The sequence below is a fragment of the Ailuropoda melanoleuca genome, chromosome 12 (genome assembly GCF_002007445.2).
Source record: "Ailuropoda melanoleuca isolate Jingjing chromosome 12, ASM200744v2, whole genome shotgun sequence".
Classification (NCBI taxonomy): domain Eukaryota; kingdom Metazoa; phylum Chordata; class Mammalia; order Carnivora; family Ursidae; genus Ailuropoda; species Ailuropoda melanoleuca.
In genome coordinates, this window is record NC_048229.1 from 68,641,762 (window position 1) to 68,669,217 (window position 27,456).

The 27,456-nt window shown below is 43.2% G+C and overlaps 1 protein-coding gene across 2 annotated transcripts in view; it reads right to left on the reverse strand.

The window, feature by feature from the left end:
- Positions 1-2,164: 2,164 nt before the first annotated feature.
- SF3B3 (splicing factor 3b subunit 3) overlaps positions 2,165-27,456 on the reverse strand; it is a 48,352-nt gene continuing 23,060 nt past the window's right edge. For both annotated transcript variants that reach the window (XM_002920943.4, XM_019801482.2), the window contains exons 12-26: positions 23,171-23,322; positions 22,720-22,875; positions 21,791-21,946; positions 21,136-21,279; positions 18,299-18,421; positions 17,218-17,372; positions 8,822-8,996; positions 7,852-8,057; positions 7,599-7,755; positions 6,494-6,619; positions 5,870-6,082; positions 5,059-5,157; positions 4,208-4,351; positions 3,159-3,263; positions 2,165-2,783 (exon numbers count right to left, since the gene is read on the reverse strand). In XM_002920943.4, coding sequence (XP_002920989.1) covers positions 2,643-2,783; positions 3,159-3,263; positions 4,208-4,351; positions 5,059-5,157; positions 5,870-6,082; positions 6,494-6,619; positions 7,599-7,755; positions 7,852-8,057; positions 8,822-8,996; positions 17,218-17,372; positions 18,299-18,421; positions 21,136-21,279; positions 21,791-21,946; positions 22,720-22,875; positions 23,171-23,322 — 2,252 coding nt within the window. In that variant the 3' untranslated portion in view covers positions 2,165-2,642. The remainder of the gene's footprint in view (positions 2,784-3,158; positions 3,264-4,207; positions 4,352-5,058; positions 5,158-5,869; positions 6,083-6,493; positions 6,620-7,598; positions 7,756-7,851; positions 8,058-8,821; positions 8,997-17,217; positions 17,373-18,298; positions 18,422-21,135; positions 21,280-21,790; positions 21,947-22,719; positions 22,876-23,170; positions 23,323-27,456) is intronic.

Below are 27,456 nucleotides of genomic sequence, written 5' to 3' on the forward strand. Positions count from 1 at the left end.
ATTGTTTCACACGTCCAAGCCTTTTCTTCCTACTAGGCTATTAAGTTCACTTGAGCAGGCCCTGTGAATTTCTTACTGTGCTTATTGTTAGTACAATGCTCAGAACATTATTAGTTCATGATTTGCTGTTATCTACCAGTTAACCTTTTGCAATATGCACCCACATTTCTGTGACAATCCCACTGAGTTTGTTTTCATTTTCCCTGGGTTGTGGGTTATAGAGGAATGGGAAAGGAGAGAATCTCGTAGTATGAAACCTTTGCCTGGCCTACCCGTAGCTCTCCAGTGGGGCAGATGACCACACATTCCCAGCCGTGGTAAAAGATCTAAAATTAAGATTCAATATTATATGCTGTAAAATCAAAAAGGCATCAAATGGCCTAACGGCAAGTTTTCCTCCCAAATCTGCTCTTAAGGATAAGGCTCCCTAACCTAAACCTAAAGCCTCCTTATCAAAGGACTATACCATTCCTGCTCATTTCTGGGCAGCAAGTTTCAGTACATGCCAGTGTATGGATTTATTCGAACAATCACATCTTCCCTCAGGAAGGAGGCACCCCACCTTCTTGATATTGTAAAGCCTGCCTCACTCCCAAAGCCCCCAGTTGTTTACTTGGTTGTTAAGTGCAACCCCCATGTGGCCTTGTATGGCATGCGGTGTTCTTTTCCCCTTGGCTGTGATTTTTTAACTAATAAACTGCTGTTTGTGCCATCCAAAAAAAAAAGACAATTCCTAATTCTATACAGAGATCAAGTTTTCCTTTCTTACATAAACCCCCTATGACTATAGGAAGAAGTACTTCAGGAGAAAACTGGGAACAAGGTGCCACTACTCAAACATCTATAGTTTCCCAACCTGACAGACTAAATGGAATTGGTTTAGGTAGGGCCACAGAAAAAATGAGCCCTGGAATTAGGCCATGAAGATCTAATTCAAAAGAGTCATCTGCTATGTCAATCAGTGAGATAACTGAGAAAGTGTTATCTAGGGATTTAATTCCTGGCAAAACCTGTATCTCTCCTGACTGCTCTAAAACCTAGTCATGATTAGAGATATGCAGCTTCAGGGGACAGCATAAGGAGCCCTCTCTACACCGGACTGTGGGCTGCTCAGGACCAAAGGCTGTGTCTAATCACCTCCATTCCTGATTCTAACCCAGTGCTAGCCACAGAGAAACTGCTCATGGAAGTGGCTGAGCCCATACACATGAAAGAATGTTTTACTTTGTGAAAAACCGAGAACAGCAGTGAGCTCAGGTCTCTCCAGGTTCAATGAACCTGGGGAACTGCCTGGAAGATTAAGGCTGCCTTTTCAGGTGTGGGCTGGAACATCTGAAACCAGGACACTTGTAGCTGACAGGCTACCAGTGCTGCCTCCTCATACTCCAAAGGCCGTACAGAGCTTGCCTAAGATGTCTACTGCAGGGGCGCCTGGGTGGCACAGCGGTTAAGCCTCTGCCTTCAGCTCAGGGCGTGATCCTGGCGTTATGGGATCGAGCCCCACATCAGGCTCTCCTGCTATGAGCCTGCTTCTTCCTCTCCCACTCCCCCTGCTTGTGTTCCCTCTCTCGCTGGCTGTCTCTCTCTCTGTTGAATAAATAAAAATTAAAAAAAAAAAATCTTTAAGATGTCTACTGCAGACAGGACTCCCCCCGCCCCCCTACAACGGTTACCCATGACCCTTTAAATAGGCATCACATATACTGACTTTGTTCCCAAGGGCAGGTTAGTATCTGGGTTCTTCTGTACTTACTGATCCTTCCTAGGAGTCATATGGCAAACAACCATTTCGGGAGCTGTAGACGTAAAGGGAGTATCTGTTAAGAGACCACCCAACTGGAATGCATGCAAATCCTTCACTCTAAGACCTCAAAGTAGAAGGAAGCTAAAACAGAAAAGAAATCAGCCACCATTTCTCAATGTCCAATGGGAAGGGGCATGGCTGACCACGTTAGGTTATTACTGAGCCCAAGTTTCATCTGCATAGCAAAAAGAACCAGAGGAAGCCAAAACCACCATGGAGCTGGGAGTGTGAGGCCACAGGGTGCCAGAAGCACAAGCAAGTAGCTGGAAGGAAGGAGGATACTCCATTTTCCCTGCTCTAACTCAGGTTCAAATCTCCCACCTAAATTCTCACCCCCAGAAAAGACACATGGACATGAGCCACCGTAAAAATTAGATCTGTATTTCTGGTTAGATTCCAGAGTGGCAGAACTCAGGAGCCATACTATATTCAACCTGGTTCCCACCTCAGCTTGCCTCCCTCCCTCCCACAAAGATAACATTGTACAAAACTATATTTACAGGGAAACCAGTTAAAAACTAAGGGTGTATACAAAAGTAGACAAGAGAGCCAGAAGTATCAATGCATGGAGAGCTTTGGGGAAGAGGAAATATCTTATTACACACCAGAACTTGGGAGCAATATATTACGTACTAGGCAGAAAGAAGCAAATTTCAGTGCCAATTTTAGGGGGAACCAGTCACTCCAGGGAAAGAGTGGATAGGAAAGATTTACTAGCTTTAATATTACAAAGTCTTAATTATCCAGCCACCCTTCTTCTGCCATATGGGTTCAGAGCCACGTGGTGGGGGAGACATAATAGAGTCTCTGACACAAGTCCCACAGGAAAAGGAAGGGCTCAGAAGGCATAGCGGGTCCGGATGTCTTCAAGCTTCTTGGACACCTCAGGAGGGGTTCGGTCCAGTTCTTCAGAGACGTTCTTCTGTTTGTTGGGTTCCATGGAGTTGAACTGCTCACAGAGATCTCCATCTATCACATTCTAAGACACAGACAAGCGAGGAAGAAATAGGTCAGATGCTTAAAGAAAGTGGCACATGCTAAAACAGCTGCAAGGAAAGCTTTTAGATATCTGAACCATTTACAGGGCCAGGAACACTACTCTAAGGTCATCCTTAGTATCCTGTGTTCAGAGTCACAAAACTGAGTGAAGCCTCTCTTCTGGTTGTGGTCTGCCCTGGGGAAAGAGGTCCTTGAAGATCACTAGCCATTCCTCACCCCCATTACTGCCTCCATCGATCCACTCCTTTGTTCAGGACTGTTCTGATTTTTAAGGGGGAGGTCCACAGAAAAGACAAGTTACCTGGGCCAAGGACCCCCCCCCCCTTTCCAACGCAGAATTCCAACAAAGACCTACCTTAACGGGGAAGTAATAGGAACGAAAGCTGAGGTGGTCTCGCCCACAGAGGGGGGGATGCTCAGACCGCAGGTGCATTTCTACATGTTGGAAGAAGTCATGGTCCTGGCGGAAGAAACAAAGAAATCTGTCACTAAAAGAAAAAAGTGATTTCAACTACTAGTATATGGTGTCCAGAAGCACAATGAACAGACAAGCCGTTGATTTTTTCTTTTTTAACCATCCAAACAGATATTAACTGTCAAACTGCTCCTCTGACAACCACAGATTTGCCTGCTACAAGATACCTAAAACCTGAAAGAAACCCCACCTGTACTTGCAGAACACAAGAGAACACCAGATATAAAGGCTGATTTGTGAAGTCAGATTCCTGATCCCAGCTTCCTTAGCTGGAATGACATAAATCCAATTTAGCCAATCCTAGAGTTGACTCGAGGAGGCAGTAAGTACACAATCTACATCACTGTAGTGATCATCATTCCTAGTCTGTGGGGTTTGCTTCTGAGGGTTTGGCCTCTGACTAACCCTATACCCACACCAGAACTGAACCAAACGTAGGGTGCCTGGGTGGCTCAGTTGCTTAAGTGTCAGACTCTTTTTTTTTTTTTTTTAAGATTTTATTTATTTATTTGAGAGAGAGACAGCTGGCCAGAGAGGTAACACAAGCAGGGGGAGTGGGACAGAAAGCAGCAGGCTCCCAGCAGAACAGGGAGCTCAATGCGGGGCTCAGCGGAGAGTCTGCTTAAGGATTCTCTTTCCCTCTCCCTCTGCCCCTTCCCCTACTCTCTCGCTCTCTCTCTCTAGAATAAATAAATAAATCTTTAAAAAAGAACTAAACCAAGCCCTGGTACAGTATAAAAACAAATGGCTTGGGGGGTTTGGGGGAGACTGTCAGGATTCCTATCTTCCCAGGCACTTCTGTCACCTTATAAAATTTCCATAACATGCTTAGCTGCAGGTAGGGACAAAAGATTTGCCCTCTTAGTCTGATTTAGCACCAAGAAACAACCTTGTGAAGGCAAAGGCCAGAAGAGTGTGGGAGATTTCACCTCATGGGATGTGAATGGGACAAGGATTCCAATTCCTCCTGACAAGGTGGTATAGACGAGCGATTCTGAGCCCCCAGGGATCAGTGTGGTCTTCTGTAATGACAGCACTGTCTCGCCCACGTGGTAGTTCATGATCACCTCTGCCTGTAAGTTGAAAACAGACTAGTATGTTGTGTGTGCCCTCCGGACCTGTTCTAGATTCCCAAGAGCAAGCAGTGCCTCCAAAGGGCAGATTTGACCTTCTTTTAAATCCAAACATTACTAACATTTAAAAATAATTAAGAATGTTCTAAACATTTACTTGAGATTAATGTCCTCACAATGCTAAAGTTAGACCATTTCTGATAAAAAATTACAATGGAAAAATATTTTGTTAAATTACCAATTTTGCAATAAAAAAAACCCCACAGATAATTATTAAAAAGCAGCAATCATTAGACTTGCTCTCCAAAACAGATCTATTTTAAAAGTCCAGAGATGCTCTACTACAGAAGAGCAGGAGAAAAGGAAAGAGCCCAGAACAACCCCTCAGAGAAGAGCTAGTTAATATCAGCAATGACCTGTGCAACAATTTTTTCCAAGGAACACACTATGCTCTAGTCACTGCTAAAATGTCTTGGAAAAACTGTATTTCTGCAGTGATAAAAATGGAATGGTGGCTTGGTTATTGTACATCAAGCCCAGCATTTACCCATCACAGGCTATGAAAGGATTTCCATGCCTAGGAGAGTACTCAGCATAACCACGTGCACTGCAGATAGCTGACTGAAGAATGTTCCCTCAGTGTGGATCATGGAGAATGTACCCTGAAGGATGGAACCTTTCCTTCAGGGTCCCTTCTGCAATCTTACCTTCTGAGAGGCCCCATTAAGCAAACCCCGGTCCCACAGGGCTTTGTTTCCTGTGGGATCCTCATCCACTTCGTCATTGGTGTTAGGTGGGAGCCTCACCTAAAAGGAAGTGACACAAGTCACAAGGCTGGGTCCTGCACCCACTCACCTGGATCACCAAGCAACATGTTTGCCCCAGATCCTTGAAAGCAAGCCTGGGACACACCTTTGGCAGAGGCCTAAGCCTGTCTCCTGCAACCTGGTGTCTGAGTGACAAACTCAAGAGATTCAACCCATGAACAAGAACTAAACAAAGGCTACAGAACATAAACAAGAGAGGTCAAACTGGGCTTAAAAAGAGAAGGCAAAATTCTCACAAAACTTAAAATAAACATTACTCATTAGCTCAAGTGAAACTTATCACTATTAAACCATATTCCTTGAAAAGGAGGGAGACGGACAGGTAGGTGGTAGAAGGATGGGGGACAGGGGATTCTAAAACACTGGTAAGAATGGGGCACCTGGCTGGCTCAGTAAGTAAAGTATGCAACTCTTGATCTCAGGGCTGTGAGTTCAAGCCCCATGTTGGGTGTAGAGATTATTAATTAAAAAAAAAAGTCATAAAATAAAATCTTAAAAAAATAATAAAAGACTAGATAAGGCAGCTTAAAGAACACAAAATTTCCTTTTTAGAGCTGGCCTTAGTAGGATTGAATTTTATACCTATTTTTAATTTCTGTATTAGAGATCACAGTCCTGGGTCCTTGGCTTTACCACTGAAAAGAGCTGGCTTTCCTACACATAAGTGTAACCCAGGTAAACATCAACTCACCACACAAATGTTGCCAAACTTGTCTGCCCCAGCCACAGTGTCATAGTCAAGGAGGCTAGCTGTAGTGACCCATCGTGGGTAAGTATCATCGGCGAAAATGATAAGCTGGTTCTCATTACGCTTGTATCGAACCCAGATGAAACTTTCTTGGACATCAGACACAATTACCCTGTGTCCAATAGTCTGGATCCCAGAGATGTAATTGGCAATATGCTGGGGAAAAAAAGGACAGCAATGGGTATAACCTTGAGATTCAGAACCCAGAAGTCCAACTTCCCCTGACTGCAATGTATATATAGGGCCTATAGAATGGCAGTCAGCTATAAATTCATGAAAGATCGAAAAAGAACTAACTGGTTTTAATACACTGGAAATGTATGCTTAATTCTCACAGTTAAATACTCTGTAGTAGCGAACAGGACAGAAATCTGGTTCTTAGTGTGAAGTCAAGAAACCCACCTAACTTCTGTCCTTCTCAAGCCTCAAAGGCCTAATTCTAAGGCTGGAATTGAGGAACTACAAGGTCCTAAAAAGACATACAATTTTAAGTTACTGTCCACCATCCCGCCAATGTTTCCTCCTTCATCACAAGCTAGTTCCAAGGCCCTGTGCCAGCATATTTACCTTGTTCTCACACTTTCGGAGTAACTTCTTCTTCCCCAGGTCATAAACTCGCAGAAGCTTCCCCACACCAATCAACACCCTCCCCTGGAACGGGGCAATGGCAGCAGGGACCTCTTCTACTGGAGTCTGTGAGAAGAAAAGCAGGCAATGCAGCTATTAGAACACCAGCCATATGCCAGCCCCACCTTCCTGACCCAGAATGTCTTTACAAGACAGGTAGTGAGGGATCATCTTTGGCCTGTTAGAAAAATAAACCACACATACAACAGTCTCTATGAACAGGTCCCACACACTGCACGTCACTCAGCAAATGGATCAGTGCCACAAGTAAAAAGGAAGCCCTGACGCCTGATGAATGTGATCTCAAAGCCTGTGCTAATTCAAGTGGTGCTACGAACAGTGAAGCCTTAATATCAGAGAAGTGATTGCTGGTTGTGGAGGGTTGGGAAAGCAGTGCTAGTGACAAGTGACATATTAGTTGTAAGGGAGACACAGTGAGTTAGCACAAAGAAAAGCACATGAGTAAGTGAGGACACTGCCCTTCGGAAGGGCTGGAGGAGCTACATGCATGTGCTGTCCATGCGGAAGAACAGGAATTTTTTTCCTTAATTTATAAACTGTAATAAATACACTTAAAATTTACCATTTTAGGCATTTTTAAGTATATAATTCAGTGGCATCAAACATTTTCACAGTGTTGTGCAACCATCACCACCATCCATCCCCAGAACTTTTTCATTTTCCAAAGGGAGAGTGTATCCATTAAATGCTAATTCTCCAGAGAATATTAATTCTTTAGAACTGTTGAATTTTGGTCACAAATTGCTGCCTGCTTAGTAAAAGCAGTAAACAAGGGGCCAATTCTGTGTGCATCTATGTCACCGTTGTGGCTGGTGAGCACACAGGCTTCCTGTGGGACTCGAGGGCAGTGGAGCTTGACTGCAGCATGAAAGCCCCAGCATTTTCTGTGTGCCACCAACAGATGGAACATAATCAATAAGCAGGCTCCCAAAATGGTCACCAGAAGACCTGACCCACAACTTAAGCAAAAGTGGGGGAGTCCAGTAGGACCTAAGATTCAGGAGAACCAATGGCTAGTTCCTACCTTGTGCAAAAACTCCAGTTTTTCCCCATTGTTCACGAGCTTGTAGGTATAGACAAAGCCCCCTGCCACAGACCTGGGGTTGAGGATCAGGTCTTTGGCCACGCCCACCAACACATACCAATCATCACCAGTGTTGGAGAACCTGCACACAGCCACGCTGCAAAGAGAGAAAGAAACAGGAGTCAGGCATCAGTTACAGCGCAGAGAATTCCCATTCCAGCCCTCAAAACCTTGGCTGTCCTGAGGTCCTTACCTAAAAGCGGCCTCATTCTGTTCTAGCTGGACAAGATCCAGAGTGTTCCCTTGAATAGGATTCATCACTCGGATCACAGAGGCCCATTGCCCATTGCCAGCCTTAGGAGCTCCGAAAATGGACTCAGGAAGGTTTTCATTGAGGAACGCTGCTGCCATCTCTGCAGCGAGCTCCCGCTCATCCTCCCCTGCTGCTTCTACCATTTCCTAAATAAAAAAACAAAATCAGACACACAAAAATGGAAGAGTTGGTATACTCAGAGGTGGGTGGTGGGTGACAAGTGGACAAGTAGCACAACACCTCCAAGGGGGAGATCATATAAGTTGCAAAGTCTGTAGGCCAAAACCAGACTTCCCGAAATAAAGATTAAAGGGAGAGGTGTACAGACAAGGGGAGGAGGGAAAAAGACTAAAGGAGAAACCAGGTACTTCATTTTTTAATGCCAAAAAAATCTAACCTCAACTGTGGCAAATACTTGGCAAATGGTCTGAGATACATAAAATGAAAACACCACTTTTCTACCTACCCTCTCTAATTTCCCTTGCTATGACTCCTTGTCTCATCTCTTCCAAGCCAGACACAATTTTACATGGTTGGAGCTATCTGGTTTTTTGCTGGGAAATGATTTCTGGGAAGAACTAGTGTTGCAGAGAACTGAAAGCTGTCTCCTTTCGGCCTGAATCCAGGAAACACATACACAGACTGTTTGGGAAGCGTAAGGACTGAAGAACTCTGTTCCAGAAGGAAAGCTGAATACTGAATAAACCCAGGTCACTGTATTAGTCCTGAGTCACAAGAAAACCTCTAAAACCAAGGATTGAGGCAAAGCGCCTGCTTAAAGGATCTGACAACAACCTGGGTCTTTTTTAATGTAACAAAGAATATAATCAGCAATTACACGAGTTTAAACTTTTCAACAGAATTTCACATGAATGCCTTTTAACTAAACCCTGAAGGTCAGTCTCATTACCTCTGCCATCTGCTGCTTCCTCTGAGCTTTTGTTGCCTCAGTGTAGGCATTGTGGTCCGTCTCAATGATGATAAGATTGTTACTCTCAGGGTGAATGACAAATTTCCTGGGTGTGTACTGCAGTGGAAAGGCTACTTGATTAAAGACAGCACCTAGCTTCTCCAACGCTAAAATCCTATGGAGAAAAAGGCAGGGAATTAATAGATCACTCACTCAGGATCTAGAAACTCATAACAAAATGATCCATGACCGGTCACACAAATGCATCGATCCCTAAAAACTCTAATCTTGGGCATTATCCTCTATTTGGAGAGAAACATTAAATCAAGTAAACATTTGAGTGATGAAGTTAAGTGTCTAAGCATCAAAAGTTATCACTCTGCAAGAAAAAAAGTATCACATTAAGGAAAACCAAAACCAAAACCACTGATCCTTCAGTTTTGAGTCTTCTGGTCTAACCCACATACTGATCTGTTTTATAAAGGCACCCTACCATGCCAACAGGTAGATTCTTTTTTTTTTTTTTTTAAGATTTTATTTATTTATTTGACAGAGATAGAGACAGCCAGAGAGAGAGGGAACATAAGCAGAGGGAGTGGGAGAGGAAGAAGCAGGCTCACAGCAGAGGAGCCTGATGTGGGGCTCGATCCCACAACGCTGGGATCACGCCCTGAGCCGAAGGCAGCCGCTTAACCGCTGTGCCACCCAGGCGCCCCCAACAGGTAGATTCTAAGCAGAGAGAACATCCGCTCTCAGGGAGACACACAACACAGGAGGAAGCACAGATATTCCCATGCTGTATTTCTCCTGAGAAAGTAAGAGGCTAGTCAGCATCTGTCTAAGTAGAACTTATACCACTGGTGATACCCAACCGCGCTTTAGGCAGTTTTCAGATGGACTTTAAAAAAATACAATTCTTTAAAAAAATAATTAGCTTTTGTATGCCAAAGGACATCATCAAGAAAGTGAAAAGACAATCTAAAGAATGGGAAAAAATTAGAAGAAAAGATGTGCAAATCTTATCTGATAAGGGAGTTACACCTAGAACATATGAAGAACTCTTACAATTTAGTAACAAAAAAGAAGGAGGAGAAGCAGCAGCAGCAGCAGCCCAGTTAAAAAATGGGCAAAGCTTGGAGTAAGAAGCCAGAGGAAGGAGGTTAAGATGGCGGAGGAGTAGGGGACCCCTTTTTCAGCCGGTCCCCTGAGTTGAGCTGGATAGGTACCAGACCAGCAGGAACATCCACGGAATCAGCCTGAGACGCAGGAAGATACATCTGGATCTCTACAAATGAACATCTCCAGTGCTGAGTATCGAGGTACAAAGCAGGGAGCCGTGAAACCGCGCACAGATATCGGAAGCTAAACAGAAGGGGGAGGGAGCCGCCGTGTCAGGGCGCCCGGAAGCGGTAGCCACCTGCACAGGGGAGCAGACAGACCACGGACCCGCACGCTTGAGACAGCAGACTGAGACCGGGAGCTCCGGGAGCGTGCGCGGGGCAGCTGGCGGCTGGCGGCTGGAGGGCCACCTGCACGGGGGAGCAGGCGGACTCGCGGTCAGCACCCGCGAGACACCAGACTGAGACGGGGAGCTCCGGGAGCCCGCGCGGGGTGGCTGGCGGGGCCACCTGCACCGGGGAGCGGGCGGACCGCGGACCCGCACTCTGGAAACGGCAGACTGAGTCCGTGAGCCGGGAGCGTGCACCACCAAGCATCTCACGGAGCTCCGGAGCTCCGGTGTGCTCACTGGATCGAGGCTGAGACCGGGAGCTCCGGGAGCGTCCGCGGGGCGGCTGGCGGCTGGAGGGCCACCTGCACGGGGGAGCAGGCGGACTCGCGGTCAGCACCCGTGAGACACCAGACTGAGACGGGGAGCTCCGGGAGCCCGCGCGGGGCGGCTGGCGGCTGGCGGGGTTGGAAACACAAAGGACAGAGACGTGCCGGCCCTGGAAGTGAGGGCTGGGACGCCGGGTGTGGGGCGCACAGCCCGGGATGCTGCAGGGTTGAGCAGCACCAACAGAAACAGAGTTAAAGTGGCCAGAACATCAGTGGAGAATGATCTGCTATCCCTCTGTTCTGAGACAGAGGCTGAATTTCAGCCGCTGCTGCTCTCTCAGAAGAGGCATAGCAAACCGCCAGGGAAAGCCGCCAGAGAACAAAAGCCCGGAAATACCGGCTCACAGGGTGCCCATCCCCATCCCCCCTCGCAAGGGACACAGAGACTCTACCCAAACAGGGTTTTCTGAGTACCGGCAGGCAGGCCCCTCCCCCAGAAGGCAGGCTGAAAAATCAAGAAGCCCACAACCCGGAGCGCCTGAGTGGCGCAGTCACCAAGCACCTGTCTTCGGATTAGGGTGTGATCACAACGCTCCGTAAGGAGTCCTTCATCGGGCTTCTCCACCGGGAACCTGCTTCTTCCTCTCCCACTCCTCTGCTTGGGTTCCCTTTCTTGCTGACTGTCTCTCTCTCTCTCAAATAAATAAATAAACTCTTTAAGGAAGAAGCCCACATCCCTAAGATCTCTATAAAACAAGGGCGCACGGCCTGGGTCCCAGTCAACACTTGGGCTCTGGACAACCCTGCAATCTCTCTTCATCAGAATGACGAGAAGGAGAAGTCCCCCCCAGCAAAGAAAAGATAATGAGTCTGTGGCCTCTGCCACAGAATTGGCCTCGGCCACAGAATTAATACATATGGATGTATCCCAATTATCAGAAATGGAATTCAGAGCAACAATGGTCAAGATGATGAGTAAACTTGAAAAAAGCATCAGAGAAAGCGTTGCTGAGAATATAGAATCCCTAAGGGCAGAAATGAGAGCGAATCTGACAGAAATTAAAAACTCAGTGGGCCAAATACAGTCAAAACTAGAGGCTCTGACGGCCAGGGTCACCGAGGCAGAGGAACGCGTTAGCGAATTGGAGGATGGGTTAGTAGAAGAAAAAACGAAAATAGAAGCTGGTCTTAAAAAAATCCACGCCCACGAATGTAGATTACGGGAGATTACTGACTCTATGAAACGATCCAATGTCAGAATCATCGGCATCCCTGAAGGGGTGGAGAAAAACAGAGGTCTAGAAGAGATATTTGAACAAATTGTAGCTGAAAACTTCCCTAATCTAGCAAGGGAAACAAGCATTCGTGTCCAAGAGGCAGAGAGGACCCCATCCAAGCTCAACCAGGACAAACCTACGCCACGGCATGTCATAGTGCAATTCGCAAATATTAGATCCAAGGATACAGTATTGAAAGCGGCCAGGGCAAAGAAATTTCTCACGTACCAAGGCAAAGGTATCAGGATTACGTCAGACCTGTCTACAGAGACCTGGAATGAGAGAAAGGCTTGGGGGGGCATTTTTAAAGCTCTTTCAGAGAAAAACATGCAGCCAAGGATCCTTTATCCAGCAAAGCTGTCATTCAGAATTGATGGAGAAATAAAGACGTTCCAAAATCGCCAATCATTAACCAATTTCGTAACCACGAAACCAGCCCTACAGGAGATATTAAGGGGGGCTCTATAAAGGTAAAAAGGCCCCAAGAGTGATACAGAGCAGCAAGTCACAACCGATACAAAGACTTTAAAGAGAAATGGCATCATTAAAATCATATCTGTCAATAATCTCTATCAATCTAAATGGCTTAAACTCTCCCATAAAACGCCACAGGGTTGCAGATTGGATAAAAAGACATGACCCATCCATTTGCTGTCTACAAGAGACTCATTTTGAACCCAAAGATGCATTCAGACTTAGAGTAAGGGGATGGAGTACCATCTTCCACGCAAATGGACCTCAAAAGAAAGCTGGAGTAGCAATTCTCATATCAGATAGACTGGATTTTAAACTAGAGGCCATAGAGAGAGATACAGAAGGGCACTATATTATTCTTAAAGGAAGTATTCAACAAGTGGATATGACAATTATTAATATATATGCCCCCAACAGGGGAGCAGCAAGATACACAAGCCAACTCTTAACCAAAATAAAGAGACATATAGATAAGAACACAGTAATAGTAGGGGACCTCAACACCCCACTATCAGAAATAGACAGAACACCCTGGCAAAAACTAAGCAAAGAATCAAAGGCTTTGAATGCCATACTCGACGAGTTGGACCTCATAGATATATATAGAACACTACACCCCAGAACCAAAGAATACTCATTCTATTCAAATGCCCATGGAACATTCTCAAGAATAGATCATGCTCTGGGACACAAAACAGGTCTCAGCCAATACCAAAAGATTGAAATTATCCCCTGCATATTCTCAGACCACAACGCTCTGAAATTGGAACTCAACCACAAGGAAAAACCTGGAAGAAACTCAAACACTTGGAGGCTAAGAACCATCCTGCTCAAGAATGACTCGATAAACCAGGAAATCAAAAAACAAATTAAACAATTTATGGAGACCAACGAGAATGAATACACAACGGTCCAAAACCTATGGGATACTGCAAAGGCAGTCCTAAGGGGGAAATACATAGCCATCCAAGCCTCACTCAAAAGAATAGAAAAATCTAAAATGCAGTTTCTATATTCTCACCTCAAGAAACTGGAACAGCAACAGAGGGACAGGCCTAACCCACTGACAAGGAAGGAGTTGACCAAGATTAGAGCAGAAATCAATGAATTAGAGACCAGAACCACAGTAGAGCAGATCAACAGGACTAGAAGCTGGTTCTTTGAGAGAATCCATAAAATTGATAGACCACTGGCAAAACTTGTCCAAAAACAAAGAGAAAGGACTGAGATTATTAAAATTATGACTGAAAAGGGAGAGGTCACGACCAGCACCATTGAAATTGCAAGGATTATTAGAAACTTTTATCAACAGCTATATGCCAAAAAACTAAACAATCTGGAAGAGATGGAGGCCTTCCTGGAAACCTATAAACTACCAAGACTGAAACAGGAAGAAATAGATTTCTTAAATAGGCCAATTAACTATGAAGAAATTGAGTCAGTGATAAACAACCTTCCAAATAATAAAACTCCAGGCCCAGACGGTTTTCCTGGGGAATTCTACCAAACATTCAAAGAAGAAATAATACCTATTCTCCTAAAGCTATTTCAAAAAATAGAAACAGAAGGAAAGCTACCAAACTCATTCTATGAGGCTAATATTACCTTGATCCCCAAACCAGGCAAAGACCCCCTCAAAAAGGAGAATTACAGACCGATTTCTCTAATGAATATGGATGCCAAAATCCTCAACAAGATCCTTGCTAATAGAATCCAACAGTACATTAAAAGGATTATCCATCATGACCAAGTGGGATTCATACCTGGGATGCAAGCATGGTTCAACACTCGCAAATCAATCAATGTGATACATCATATCAACAAGAAAAGACTCAAGAACCATATGATCCTCTCAATTGATGCAGAAAAAGCATTTGACAAAATACAGCATCCTTTCCTGATTAAAACCCTTCAGAGTGTAGGAATAGAGGGTACATTTCTCAATCTCATAAAAGCCATCTATGAAAAGCCTACTGCAAGCATTATTCTCAATGGGGAAAAGCTGGAAGCCTTTCCCTTAAGATCAGGAACACGACAAGGATGCCCACTCTCGCCACTATTATTCAACATAGTACTAGAAGTCCTTGCAACAGCAATCAGAAGACAAAAAGGGATCAAAGGTATCCAAATCGGCAAAGAAGAAGTCAAACTGTCTCTCTTTGCAGATGACATGATACTCTATATGGAAAACCCAAAGGAATCCACTCCCAAACTATTAGAAGTTATAGAACAATTCAGTAAGGTGGCAGGATACAAAATCAATGCCCAGAAATCAGTTGCATTTCTATACACGAATAACGAGACTGAAGAAAGAGAAATTAGGGAATCCATCCCATTTACAATAACACCAAAAACCATACGTTACCTTGGAATTAACTTAACCAGAGACGTAAAGGACCTATATCCTAGAAACTATAGATCACTTTTGAAAGATATTGAGGAAGACATAAAAAGATGGAAAAATATTCCATGCTCATGGATTGGAAGAATTAACATAGTTAAAATGTCCATACTACCCAGAGCAATCTACACTTTCAATGCTATCCCGATCAAAATACCGAGGACATTTTTCAAAGAACTGGAACAAATAGTCCTTAAATTTGTATGGAACCAGAAAAGGCCCCGAATCTCCAAGGAACTGTTGAAAAGGAAAAACAAAGCTGGGGGCATCACAATGCCGGATTTCGAGCTGTACTACAAAGCTGTGATCACAAAGACAGCATGGTACTGGCACAAAAACAGACACATCGACCAATGGAACAGAATAGAGAACCCAGAAATGGACCCTCGGCTCTTTGGGCAACTAATCTTTGATAAAGCAGGAAAAAACATCCGGTGGAAAAAAGACAGTCTCTTCAATAAATGGTGCTGGGAAAATTGGACAGCTACATGCAAAAGAATGAAACTTGACCACTCTCTCACACCATACACAAAAATAAACTCCAAATGGATGAAAGACCTCAATGTGAGACAGGAATCCATCAAAATTCTAGAGGAGAACATAGGCAACAACTTCTATGACATCGGCCAGAGCAACCTTTTTCACGACACATCTCCAAAGGCAAGAGAAATAAAAGATAAAATGAACTTATGGGACTTTATCAGGATAAAGAGCTTCTGCACAGCCAAGGAAACAGTCAAAAAAACTAAGAGACAGCCCACGGAATGGGAGAATATATTTGCAAAGGACACCACAGATAAAGGACTGGTATCCAAGATCTACAAAGAACTTCTCAAACTCAATACACGAGAAACAAATAAACAAATCATAAAATGGGCAGAAGATATGAACAGACACTTTTCCAATGAAGACATACAAATGGCTAACAGACACATGAAAAAATGTTCAAAATCATTAGCCATCAGGGAAATTCAAATCAAAACCACACTGAGATACCACCTTACGCCAGTTAGAATGGCAAAGATAGACAAGGCAAGAAACAACAATTGTTGGAGAGGATGTGGAGAAAGGGGATCCCTCCTACATTGTTGGTGGGAATGCAAGTTGGTACAGCCACTCTGGAAAACAGTGTGGAGGTCCCTTAAAAAGTTAAAAATTGGGGGCGCCTGGGTGGCACAGCGGTTAAGCATCTGCCTTCGGCTCAGGGCGTGATCCTGGCGTTGTGGGATCGAGCCCCACGTCAGGCTCCTCTGCTGTGAGCCTGCTTCTTCCTCTCCCACTCCCCGCTTGTGTTCCCTCTCTCGCTGGCTGTCTCTATCTCTGTCAAATAAATAAAATCTTAAAAAAAAAAAAAAAAAAACTTGTGCATGAATATCTACAGCGCATTATTCATCAACAGTCAAAAGTGTAAGTGACTAGTTCTGACAATAAGTATTCTAAACACTGGTGCTTCCAAGAATTTGGCTATTAACTATTTCACAGTGGCGTTTCCTGAAAGATTCTGTTCTGGGAAGGAAATGCCCTACTGCTACAAAAATGAAAAAAATCTGTGGGTGTGTCCAAATTTACAGGAGTTCAGAAGAGAGGGAACACCGATAAATAATGAGAATGTCCATGAATGAGGCTAGGTCTTGACTGGCAGAGATGTGTGTGGGAAGCATGCCAGGGTACAGAGGGAAAAAACCAGGAGGGGAGAGCAATTCTGCTGGAATAGAAGATACATAAAGGTGTGAAGGTTAGAGAGAGAGAGAACAATGACTGAAAAGACGCTGAAAGGTGCTGCACAAAGAAATCCGGGCGTTCACTTGCTAAATTATCCATGTATCAAGAGGCTATAGTTCCTCTTGATAGGGTTCCTCTTATGAACAGCCAACAGTTACAACTAGGACATGAACAGAGGTGGCATTAGAAGATGAAAAAAGAAAAAAATGAAACCCAAAACTTGAAAAGTCAAACTGAATAGCTTATTTTTCAAACTGAATAGCCATCTTGCAATGTTAACAGTGCTCACTCCAACATAACCAGCATAAATAAGTCTGTCAACTTGCAAAAGGCCTAAATAATTTATACTGAGATTAAAATTGGAAGATGTAACACTGCAAATGACAGGACCAAATGAGAAAAAGTTATCAGTGATCCAATGCCTGCCTACTCTAAAACTAATCCAATGGTACAGCCCTGGAAAACAAGATGCTGTAATCTCAAGGAAACTGAACTGTACTGCTTAGTATATTAAAACTTGGCCCTGAAAATCTAAACAGAAGCTAAAATTCCAAACACCGAAACTTGGCTACCAGGTACTTAAAATCCTGAGCCAAATGAAGGTTTCAGTTGCAACACTCCAGTGCCATGCTGAAGAGCTGGCTCTCTGCCATTGCTTCGTAACTTCTTCCAACACTACGGCAAAACCACAATCCCAGTCGTTGGCAGAAAGGATTCCCACTAGGCTTGAACAGTGGGACTCTCACCTCAGGGTATTCGTGGAGATGGCCACAATGCCCTCAGGACACTGTTCAGAGGCGAAGCCAGACGCAAACTCCAGGGTCTCATAAGACAAGGGGGTGAGATGGAAACGAGACTGGTAGGAATAGCTCAACCATGATCGACTTGACATGGCCAACACCTGAGGAAAAACACTCCAATGAGTTTGGGAAAAAGACAAACGTGGAATGCTAACCAAACACCCTATCTGCAAATTTCAATCTGCAGAATATCCCAAGGAATTTTAGAAACCTAAAAGGCTACCTTAAGAAAAAAGAGGAGCAGGGGCTCCTGGGTGGCTCGGCTGGTTAAGTGTCTAACTGTTGATTTCACTTCAGGTCATGATCGCAGGGTCGTGAGATCGAGCCCCATATCAGGCTCTGCACTGAGTGTGGAGCCTGCTTGAGATTCCCTCTCCCTCCCCCTCTGTCCCTCCCCCCTCATGAATGCATGCATGCTCTCCCCCCCCCCCTCTAAAAAGAGAGAGAGGAAGAGGACTGGAGAAGAGGCAGTATGGCTTAGTATTTCCTAAAAGCATGGGCTACTAGCTGTATGACCTAATCACTCAATCTCTCTAATCCTCAATTTCCACATGTGTAAAATGGGAATACTATAGCAAGGATGGATAGTTTCAAGAATTACATGCAGTAACAAGTAACGAACTAGCACTGCACCCAGCAATAGTAACATTCTTAGCTACAAACGACACAATGTTTCCCATCCTCTTTCACATTACATATTAAGCCCTGGTATTGATATAAGGTTGCTCATGGGTAGTGGTACACTAGATAGGAGGTTTCTAGCTACCCTCAGTCAGTTCCATTTGCGCAGCCTAGAGCTGAAAAGACTGATATCCTATTCCACTCATAACCAAAACACAGCTCAGTGCCATGGAAAGCTCTGGATTAAGGGACCCAAGACTTCCCACAGAAAAGAAGCTAATTAAGAGAGAACCAATATCAAGCTAACTATAAATGGGTGAATTAATTAAAGCAAAGCTTATGCCAAACTTTTCTCGGTTGATGCCACTAATGTCCAAACATGCAGCCTCCCCCTTTCATTACTTACTGCCTCCTGGCCTTGCATCCGGACACGGAAGAGTTTCACAGGACGGGACCCCAGGTACCTAGTGCGGGTGTCAGACAGATCACCAGTGACAGGGTCCAGGACAGTTCTCAGCAGTACACCATTCTAATAAAAAGGAAAGGAGTGAGTGAAGCCTACCCCTAATAGAAGCTCCCTTGGCTTCTTCACAATATGTAAGTTCAGAACAGGTGGAAGGAAATGACTTGGTGGTTTAACGAATATCCTAATAACCAGCCAGCCACTCATTCACTCTCACTAAATCATTCACTAAGTAGTTATTCAGCATTTACTAAGTGAAAAGCACTTATTTTTCACTATATATGCATTAAAATTCTTTCTACCATATATGTTAAACTCTTTTTTATAATTTTAAATTTTAAGATACGTGCATAGTTAAGGGATGCCTGGGTGGCTCAGTGAGTTGAACATCTGTCCGACTCTTAGTTTTGGCTCAGGTCATGATCTCATGGGTCGTGGGATGGAGCCCCGCATCAAGCTCCGTGCTCAGTGGGGAGCCTGCTTGTAGATTCTTTCCCTCTGCCCCTCCCCCAACTCATGCATGCACTCTAAAATAAATTTAAAAATCTTAAAAAAAAAAAAGATACATGCACAGTTAAAATAAACAAGGCCTGTTGTGGTCTCTAAATACCATTTCTCCTAAAAAGATTCAGACTCTTAAGAGAAACAGCTAATTCAGGTCTGGGGCAAGAATATTCCAGGTGTACCCAGGGGCACTCTGTCGTAACAGAAGGAAGTGCCCAAAGATAACAGGGCCATGTTAAAAGGACAAAGAAGCCTACTTCAAAAGGGAACTCTCACTCATCTAAAATGAGGCAAGTTAGCATCCAAAAATGAAAAGACCATAACAGTTTAAAGCACAAATATATAAAAATCTTCAAGTTCATAATGTTATTCATCAGTTCCCACTTGAGACTGCTGTGGCACCAATTCCTTACTATGAAAACAGATGAACAAAGAAAAAAAAGTATTTATCCTTTTCCTGTATGAACTGTATTTTGGGGCAAGCAAATTTTGTCTTTAGAGAAAAGTTCCAGCTAATGAAATGAAGAGCGAAATAGAGAACTGTCATTTCTCAACTCCTAACGACATAATGAATCTAGGCAATGGGCATCGATTGCTGCTACTAGGTAAAAGGTTGACAGGGAGCAGATATTTAAAATAGATACAAACATTCTAACACTACTAAAAGTAGGATAACCAAACATTACATGCCTCCAAATGTGATGTAATAGAAAAGTAAAGAGCACCACTTATAAAACACTGTCCCCCACAAAAACATTAAATCTGAATCAATCACTTCATCTGTGCTATCCAATTCTATAACTATCAAACCACACGTGGCTAGCCAGAATTGTGATGTGCCATTCAATATAAAATACAAAATATAAGATTTCAAAGACTTTGTTCAAAAATAGAGAACATAAAGTATCTTAATTTTTATACTGGTTACAAATTGAAATGACATTTAAAATATTCTGGGTTAAAGAAAACATTAAAGTTAACTTCATGTGTTCCCTTTTTGTGGCTGGTATATTTAACTTACACATGTGGCTTACATTATATTTTTAACGGACAGCATGGTCTAGAGCCACCCACTAGTTTACAGGAAATACAGAGGATAGACAAACATTAAACACACAAGGAAAGACTGCCAAAATTAGAAGGTGGAAATTCTTCAAGACATATGATCTGGTTTTTTAAAAAAAATTTAATGGGGTAGGAATTATTAGAAGAAACATAAAGGGACAAGGTCATGCAGAGGATGCAAGCTGCAGACAGCTTTATGCAGATCCTAAGTAGAACCAAAGGTAAAACATTTTTGGAAAAACAAAAACAGAACCGAGAAAAACCAGAACATGAACAAGATATCAGATGTTAAAGAACTGTTGTGTCGGGCATGGTAATAAAATAGAGGCCTAAAAAGAAAACAACCCATATATCTGTTAGAGCTACATTCTCAAGTACTTATAGATGAAATGATAAACCATTTTGGATTTGCTTTATTAATACACTCCAGAAGAAAGAAAAAAAGATAAAACAAGAACAGTAGAATGTTGGTAACTATTAAAACTGGTGATGGGGGGCGCCTGGGTGGCTCAGTCGTTAAGCGCCTGCCTTCGGCTCAGGGCATGATCCCAGAGTCCTGGGATCAAGCCCCACATCAGGCTCATCCACTGGGGGCCTGCTTCTTCCTCTCCCACTCCCCCTGCCTCTGTTCCCTCTCTTGCTGGCTGTCAAATAAATAAATAAAATCTTTAAACAAAACAAAACTGGTGATGGGTACATGGAGGTTTGTTACATTAGTCTAACTCCTGTGCAGTTTGAAAAATTTCTAAACCAGGAAGTAAAACTAAAAAGCAAAAAGTACCAGGAGGTTGAGCAAATAATCATTAAGGAAAATGAAAAGTATATGGTCAAAAATGCTGACATTCTGCTATCCTTAGGTTCCTGCTTTTCATGCCACGAAGAGCCCCGCTGCTTTGACAATAGGGAACACGCAGGGGTCCTTTTTTACTAAAGGAGGCCATTATAAACCAAGAGGTATTAGTTTCCAAAAGCTGCATATTGTGAGAGCTGCAAAAGCCTCTTCAGGACCTCTCTAGTTCTGACTAAGAGCAGTGATCACAACACATTTGTATCAAAAGTCTCTATGAAAACTTTGTCCTGACTTGTGCAGCACCATTCACTTTTCATAAGGTGGTAAACTCAACAGGCACAGCAAATGCCCATACTGAACAAGGACTGCACAAAAGCTAAAGAAGGCCTGACACCAACAATGTGAGCTTTGGATCTCTTACCTGTAACCCAATATTCAGGTACAGGAAGCCAATAGAGCCCCTCTCACCCAGCTCATCTTGCTTCTCAGTCCCACCCATTTCCACAATACACAAGGACTCAGGCTGGGCTGGAAGAGCCTGCATGCTCAGAGGCTGCAAACAGTCCTAAAGAGTAAAGAGAACAAGAATTAAAATATGGGAAAGGACCAATTCTGGAAAAATCAATCCAGAGAAATCTAATTCGAGGAGTGGAGAAACAACCTTCTTGTGCACAGTGGAATCCTGTAGTTTAAGTTCTAAATGGGTTACCACTAGTTAAACCAAATCTTAGAATAAACTCTAGAGAACCATGCTTTCCCTTCCGTAAAAGTGGATAATGATAGAAGTAAGTAAGCAAACGGCACCTATTCTTAAAAGTCATCTAAGGCCCAGAGCCAGTCCAAGTCCTTTTCTGCAAACAATCTTGGGTTGTTTTTTGTTTTTAACTGTAAAAGGGAGCCAAGGCTTAAGGCAAGAAAACATTTAGTAGTCTGGGATCAGGATCTATGAAGTACTGCAGAGAACTCCTGAGGCGTGCTGCTACAGTAATCAGGAGAAGCAGCAGGTGCTGATTTCAGGGGCCAGCCCAGCTCAGGTTCCAGTGGGAAGTATCCTTGAAGTCGAGGGTAATACTCACTGAGGGATCCAGAGAGATGATTCTGACAGTATTGTCCACCAGCCCCACAGCCAGGAAGCGAGACCGCTGCTCTCCAGGAGGTACATTGGCCAGACTCATGCACACCACATCCGCCGACATCTCCTTCCGCTCTGTGTACTCGTTCAGCTGTCCTGACTACAGAAGTGAGACAGAGGTGATAAACCACTCCAACGTGCCCCTCAACACTGGGACTGGGAAAGGGAGAGGGACTGTTAAATTCTTTTACTTCCTCTCACTACTTTTACTAAAATCAATGACCAAGAATTTCTCTACTTAAGGTCCCAAGACTGAACTCTATAGGCTAAAAGCAAGCAAAATTACTGACAAGACAATCAAGAGACAACAAACACATTGTCTTTGACTTTGACAAATACAACATGCTACAAATTTTCTAAAGCAAACCTAGCTCTCAGGAAGTAGAAATACATAAACTGTTTATCTGTTCATGAGAATACTTTGGGTGAAAGAAAATTCAAATACGGAACTTAAAGAAATCTCAACCAGAGGTACAGTTAAGACTATCACGTTGGTCACATCCAAAAACTTCCCGAAAGCATAATTAAGTATATCCAACATCCTTCCATACAGAAAACCAAAAGAAAATTTCTGAAATGGCTTCAGATTATAAAAATTACAACTTATGGCCAATATTTAAATGGCAGAAAGGCAGACTGTGAAGGGCAAGAGAAGCCAAGTATTTCACTGCTAAGATGGGAATTCATAACTCCAGTTAGAATTAAGACATGAACTTACCCTTCCCACCTCACCCCCACCAGGCCAGACTGGCTTATGTACACTTTCCCTCCTGAATTCTCTTTGTGAGTATCATCTAGATACTGGACTACAATTCTCATCTTTACCTCTGTACTCTAACACTAAGTCCCACAATGAATGATAAAATAACATACAGGATCCATCTCAAAATAGACCAGCTCTCCTCCTGTCAGGGCGATCACCACCTGTCGCTGGTTCACTGCACATTTCACAATCGTTTTCTTTCCAGGGGTCTTCCACTCATTAACTCGCTTGTCTGCTCGTATGTGCCGAATGCCATCAGGATACACCTAGAGTCAGTGATGAGAAGGAAACCGGACTTTAGCAATGTGACTCATTGCTCAACATGACCCAAACACCTAACAGATCGGTCACTCTTGTCGGAACTACAGCCATTACATTTGAATCATATTGACCGTTGGATCAATGACAAAAAGGAGTTACTAGGCCCCGGACAGGTCAACTTAAAACAGCTCATGTTTGCAACTTCAAAAGAGTTCAAAACTCATTAAGGTGAGCACAGCAGCCTACAACACAATGAAAGGACAAAGTAAGGCGAGTAAGTAACTCTCTGGGAACCCTCACCTGCACCAAAGCATCATCCCCTAACAACGAGCAGGACAAGGTTGGGGTGGTACCCAGGAACCCAGAGTCAGTCACTTCTTCCACAGTCTCTCCAATGGACAACACAAGTGTGGCATTCACGAAAGACACAATGATGTAGGCATCAAACTCATCTGCAAAAGGGAAGAGAAGAGGAGGTGGTTAGCTAAGAACCCACAAAGCTAAGTGAGACACACTAAGTTTTCTCTTCAGAAACTTCCAAGGCACTTCTTCTATGTGTAGCCATCACACACACACTCATGTGGTAAACAGCAGAGGATGATCCAAAAGATAATTGAAGATAATAACAGCCTACAGATATACTTTGCTTCCTTAAATGCCTAAATACATTGGGTAGATATACCCACCCCAATACCTCCGAAAGCTAATTTTTCTTGAGACATAGGCTGGAAAAATGCAAGAGGACAAAGCAGGGTAACCAGGCAGAAGAAACTCTGACTACTACAATATTTATATGTATTGAAGCTAGAGCTTGTTTATTTGCACCAGATGCAAATCACAACTCATTCTTAAAGATAATCCTTGTAACCAGGAAAAGTCCCCAGCCTCTTCCAAAAGCAGCTTATGTGGAAACACAAGACCTAATGGATAAAACAGAGATTACTTAAACCTTAATGAGACTATCTTTCTCAGGTTCATAACTGAGAATCCCAGGATGTCCCACCAGGAATAAGAGCATTAACCAAGAAGTGGGGGTGGTGGTGTTTATATTGTCAGTCCTTGACCTCTCTACTCTCATTATTTAAAAATGCAACTATTCAGTGGTCATGAGCAATCCTATTAGGACTTACTTTTCATTTAACAAAACATAGTTATGGATAAAATAAACACTAATGAGTTTCTCAAAGTCAGAGGATCTGAATACAGGCAATCCCAGAAGTTTCTCATACAGATCCCATAGTTAAAGGCCACCTATTTCCCAGATATTCCATCCTACACATAAAACAGCTTCTGTGTGTCTCCCACATCCAGCACAATGTTGGGCACACAGCTTGATAAATGCTGAATAAAGAAAGGTGTATTTATTTTTCAGGAAGGATTGAGATTTCCCTATTTTACATCTGAATTTTCTTTTTTTTTTTTTTTTTTTTTTTTTTTTTTNNTTTTTAAAGATTTTATTTATTTATTTGACAGAGATAGAGACAGCCAGGGAGAGAGGGAACACAAGCAGGGGGAGCGGGAGAGGAAGACGCAGGCTCATAATGGAGGAGCCTGATGTGGGGCTCGAACCCATAACGCCGGGATCACGCCCTGAGCCGAAGGCAGATGCTTAACCGCTGTGCCACCCAGGCGCCCCTACATCTGAATTTTCTGTAACAATTCCCCTTTCCTCATAAGAAATCAGGTGAAAAAGTGACAGAATGACAAGCAGACAAGGCACTAAATTAAGTTTGTATTTTCTTTTTGGAGAAGGTACTAAATTGAAGTGGCTACCTCACTGGTAGCAGAAGTAGCTATAGGACACTGTGTGCCTGAGCCCTTGTCAGAGCTGATCCACCCCACTCACATCAAGGACACAGTGCGGGTTCTGATAGCCCCAAAGGTGTTCAGCTGAACCAAGATTACTCAATCAGTTCAGCAGAATCAGTGTTCTTCACAGAGAAAGAGGCCAACTGAAGATGTACCACTGGTGTAGCCTAGAGCAGTATTCTGCCCTATGAGCAGGACAGAGTCAACTTGATGGACTGTAATCAGCATTTTTAAATAGATATGTATAGAAATAAATATAACTTATGAAACTGCTTTACACATGAAATTACTTGCCCAGTAAGAGTGAGTAGTGTTTTCCAAATTTTTGCTTAATACATGTGTATACTGACTGGGTGGCGGAAAGGCAAAGATCAAAGATCTTTCTCAATGCGTATAATCCAATGGCTATACCAGGAATCCAGAATAAGGGTTTAAGTTCCAAATCATACGGAGTAACACTGGAGAAGCAGATAGCTAGTTTTAGATTATTTTCACAACTGTTACGATGTATCAAATGCTTTGGGGACACCTTATAAAATGGCTTCGTAAGACAGCACTGTTCACCATCACTTCAGTAAGGACATGGCTGTCCCTGAAATGTATATCTTAATAATTTACAATGAAACCAAAATGAATCTCCACACACCACCAAACTTGGAAGCTTTACCCCAGCTGTTTTTGAACTGGAAATTTGTAGTGTGTAAAAATAACAGGAATTGCTTAATTTTAACTATATGAATATTATGTCCTTTCCTACACTCTCTTACTGAAACCTAATATCCTAAAAGCTGTGCCAGAGCAAATTAAAGCCAAATAACAAAGGGCTGTTAAATGGTTAGGACTTCTGGTCTCTTCCTTCAGTCAAGGAGAAAGGGAGAAACTTCCCGCAAAGAGACCATGCAAATTTTAACTAACATGCAAGACAATGAGGGGAGGAAGGAAGGTGGGCTGTCTGGGTCTTTATCTTCCCTTTGACCCAAGGCCCCAGACTGCTCAAATTAAAAATAAAGAAGTGCTCAGTGGACTTAAATAGGGTCTTACACTCACTGAGCAATTCAACAAGCACTAGAGGGGCTTTACATCACAGATTTCCTCATAACATCCATTACCCTGTGAATACTAAGCACACTGTAACTTCTCCCCTCTCCATTCCCCAGTCAGGAGGACCCATAGCAGGCTAGTTTCTCATGTTCTAGGGAAGCTATAGGTTAAAAGTTGGAATTCAAAAAAAAATGAAGGTAAATAACCGTAAACATCCACTTTGCCTTTTTCCAGTAGTTACAAGTTTCACATGAAAGAACGTTAGTTCAGGGGCCCATGGATGGCTCCAGTCAGTTAAGCCTCTGCTTTGGCTCAGGTTATGATCCCAGGGTCTTGGGATGGAGCCCTGCGTCAGGCTGCCTGCTCAACCAGGAACCTGCTTCTCCCTCTCCTCCCCACTTGTGCTCTCTCTCACTATCTCTGTCTCTCTCTCTCAAATATCTTAAAAAAAAAAAAACTCATATATATATATATATATATATATATATAAACATTAGTTCATACCTCAGTGAAAAATCTAATTAGGGTATGAGAATGCACCTTTGTCTCACTTAAATAGGACTTCTATCTGAGCACTGCTGAAGCAGCCCACAGGGGAGGGAACGCTTTCTTCTTCTTTCCTCTGCCTTAGTATCTGAAGTTCAACAAACAGCTCACTCTAAAAGGTAAAGTGAGTGACCATACAGATGACTTAAGCTTCCAGTTATCTCATTCTCACTTTATACTCAGACTACTCGGTGCCTGTCTTGCCTCAGCAGTCCTGATTATACTCCCCAAAAAGGCGGCTTTCTCCAGGACTTGAGTCAGTACCCCTGGAACATACAAAACTCCAAAGGAGAGTATGGAGTTAAGGTTTTCCTAGCTACAGTTTCTTCAGCTTAGTGAAAGACAAATTAGTCATATTTTCCACTAAGGAAAAAGTAAGGGAAGCTGATTCCTGCCTCAGGCCATGTAATATGCAGGCAGATGGGCATGCATCTCTATAATGCACAACAGCCAACTGCAAAGTTACCCTCTGAGAGATGCCATCAGGGCAGTCGTTACTTTGGGCAGTTCCCTCTCCCTGGGTAAACTATAAGACCCCATGGTAGACCCTAGCAGTACGTACACACCTGTGGTGATCAGCACCTTCACCAGCCACCTGTGGAAGAGAAAAAAAGGCTTGGTATTGGTAGTGTGCATCACCACGTACCAGCCAAGGTTAGTAGTTGCCTGAAGACTACAGCATGTGTGGATATGTGGGCTATTCACTCAACAGTAACGTGGAGTATCTGGAAAGAGAACGAAGAGAGAGAACCTGACCTGTTTTTGTGGGTGACCACCCAAATTATAGTTTCTAAAGAGTAAAATTTATCAGGATGAGTCTTTTCCTAGATTTTATATTTAGAGAAGAAAAAACTTCAGCTACAAGTTCCATTATGCAACATACTGCTTATTCCTGACTTACCAATCACTGTCCAAAAAGCCTTTTCTGATTCTCCAACATAAGCCCACTCCCTGTCCTCCAACCCACCCTGGAAACATGCCTGTGCCTTTCATTACATCAGAACACACAGCAGTTTTGTATACTTGTCTTCTTTTTTAGATGACAAGTGCCCTGAAAGTAAGGATCCTATCCTAATTAATCTGAGTACAAGGTGGACACTTGAAAGCAGGATGACAGTACAGAACTTATCCTTAAAAACCAGCAAGACCCACAGACTCCCACTGCAGGATTAGTCAAATGGATTGCAAGT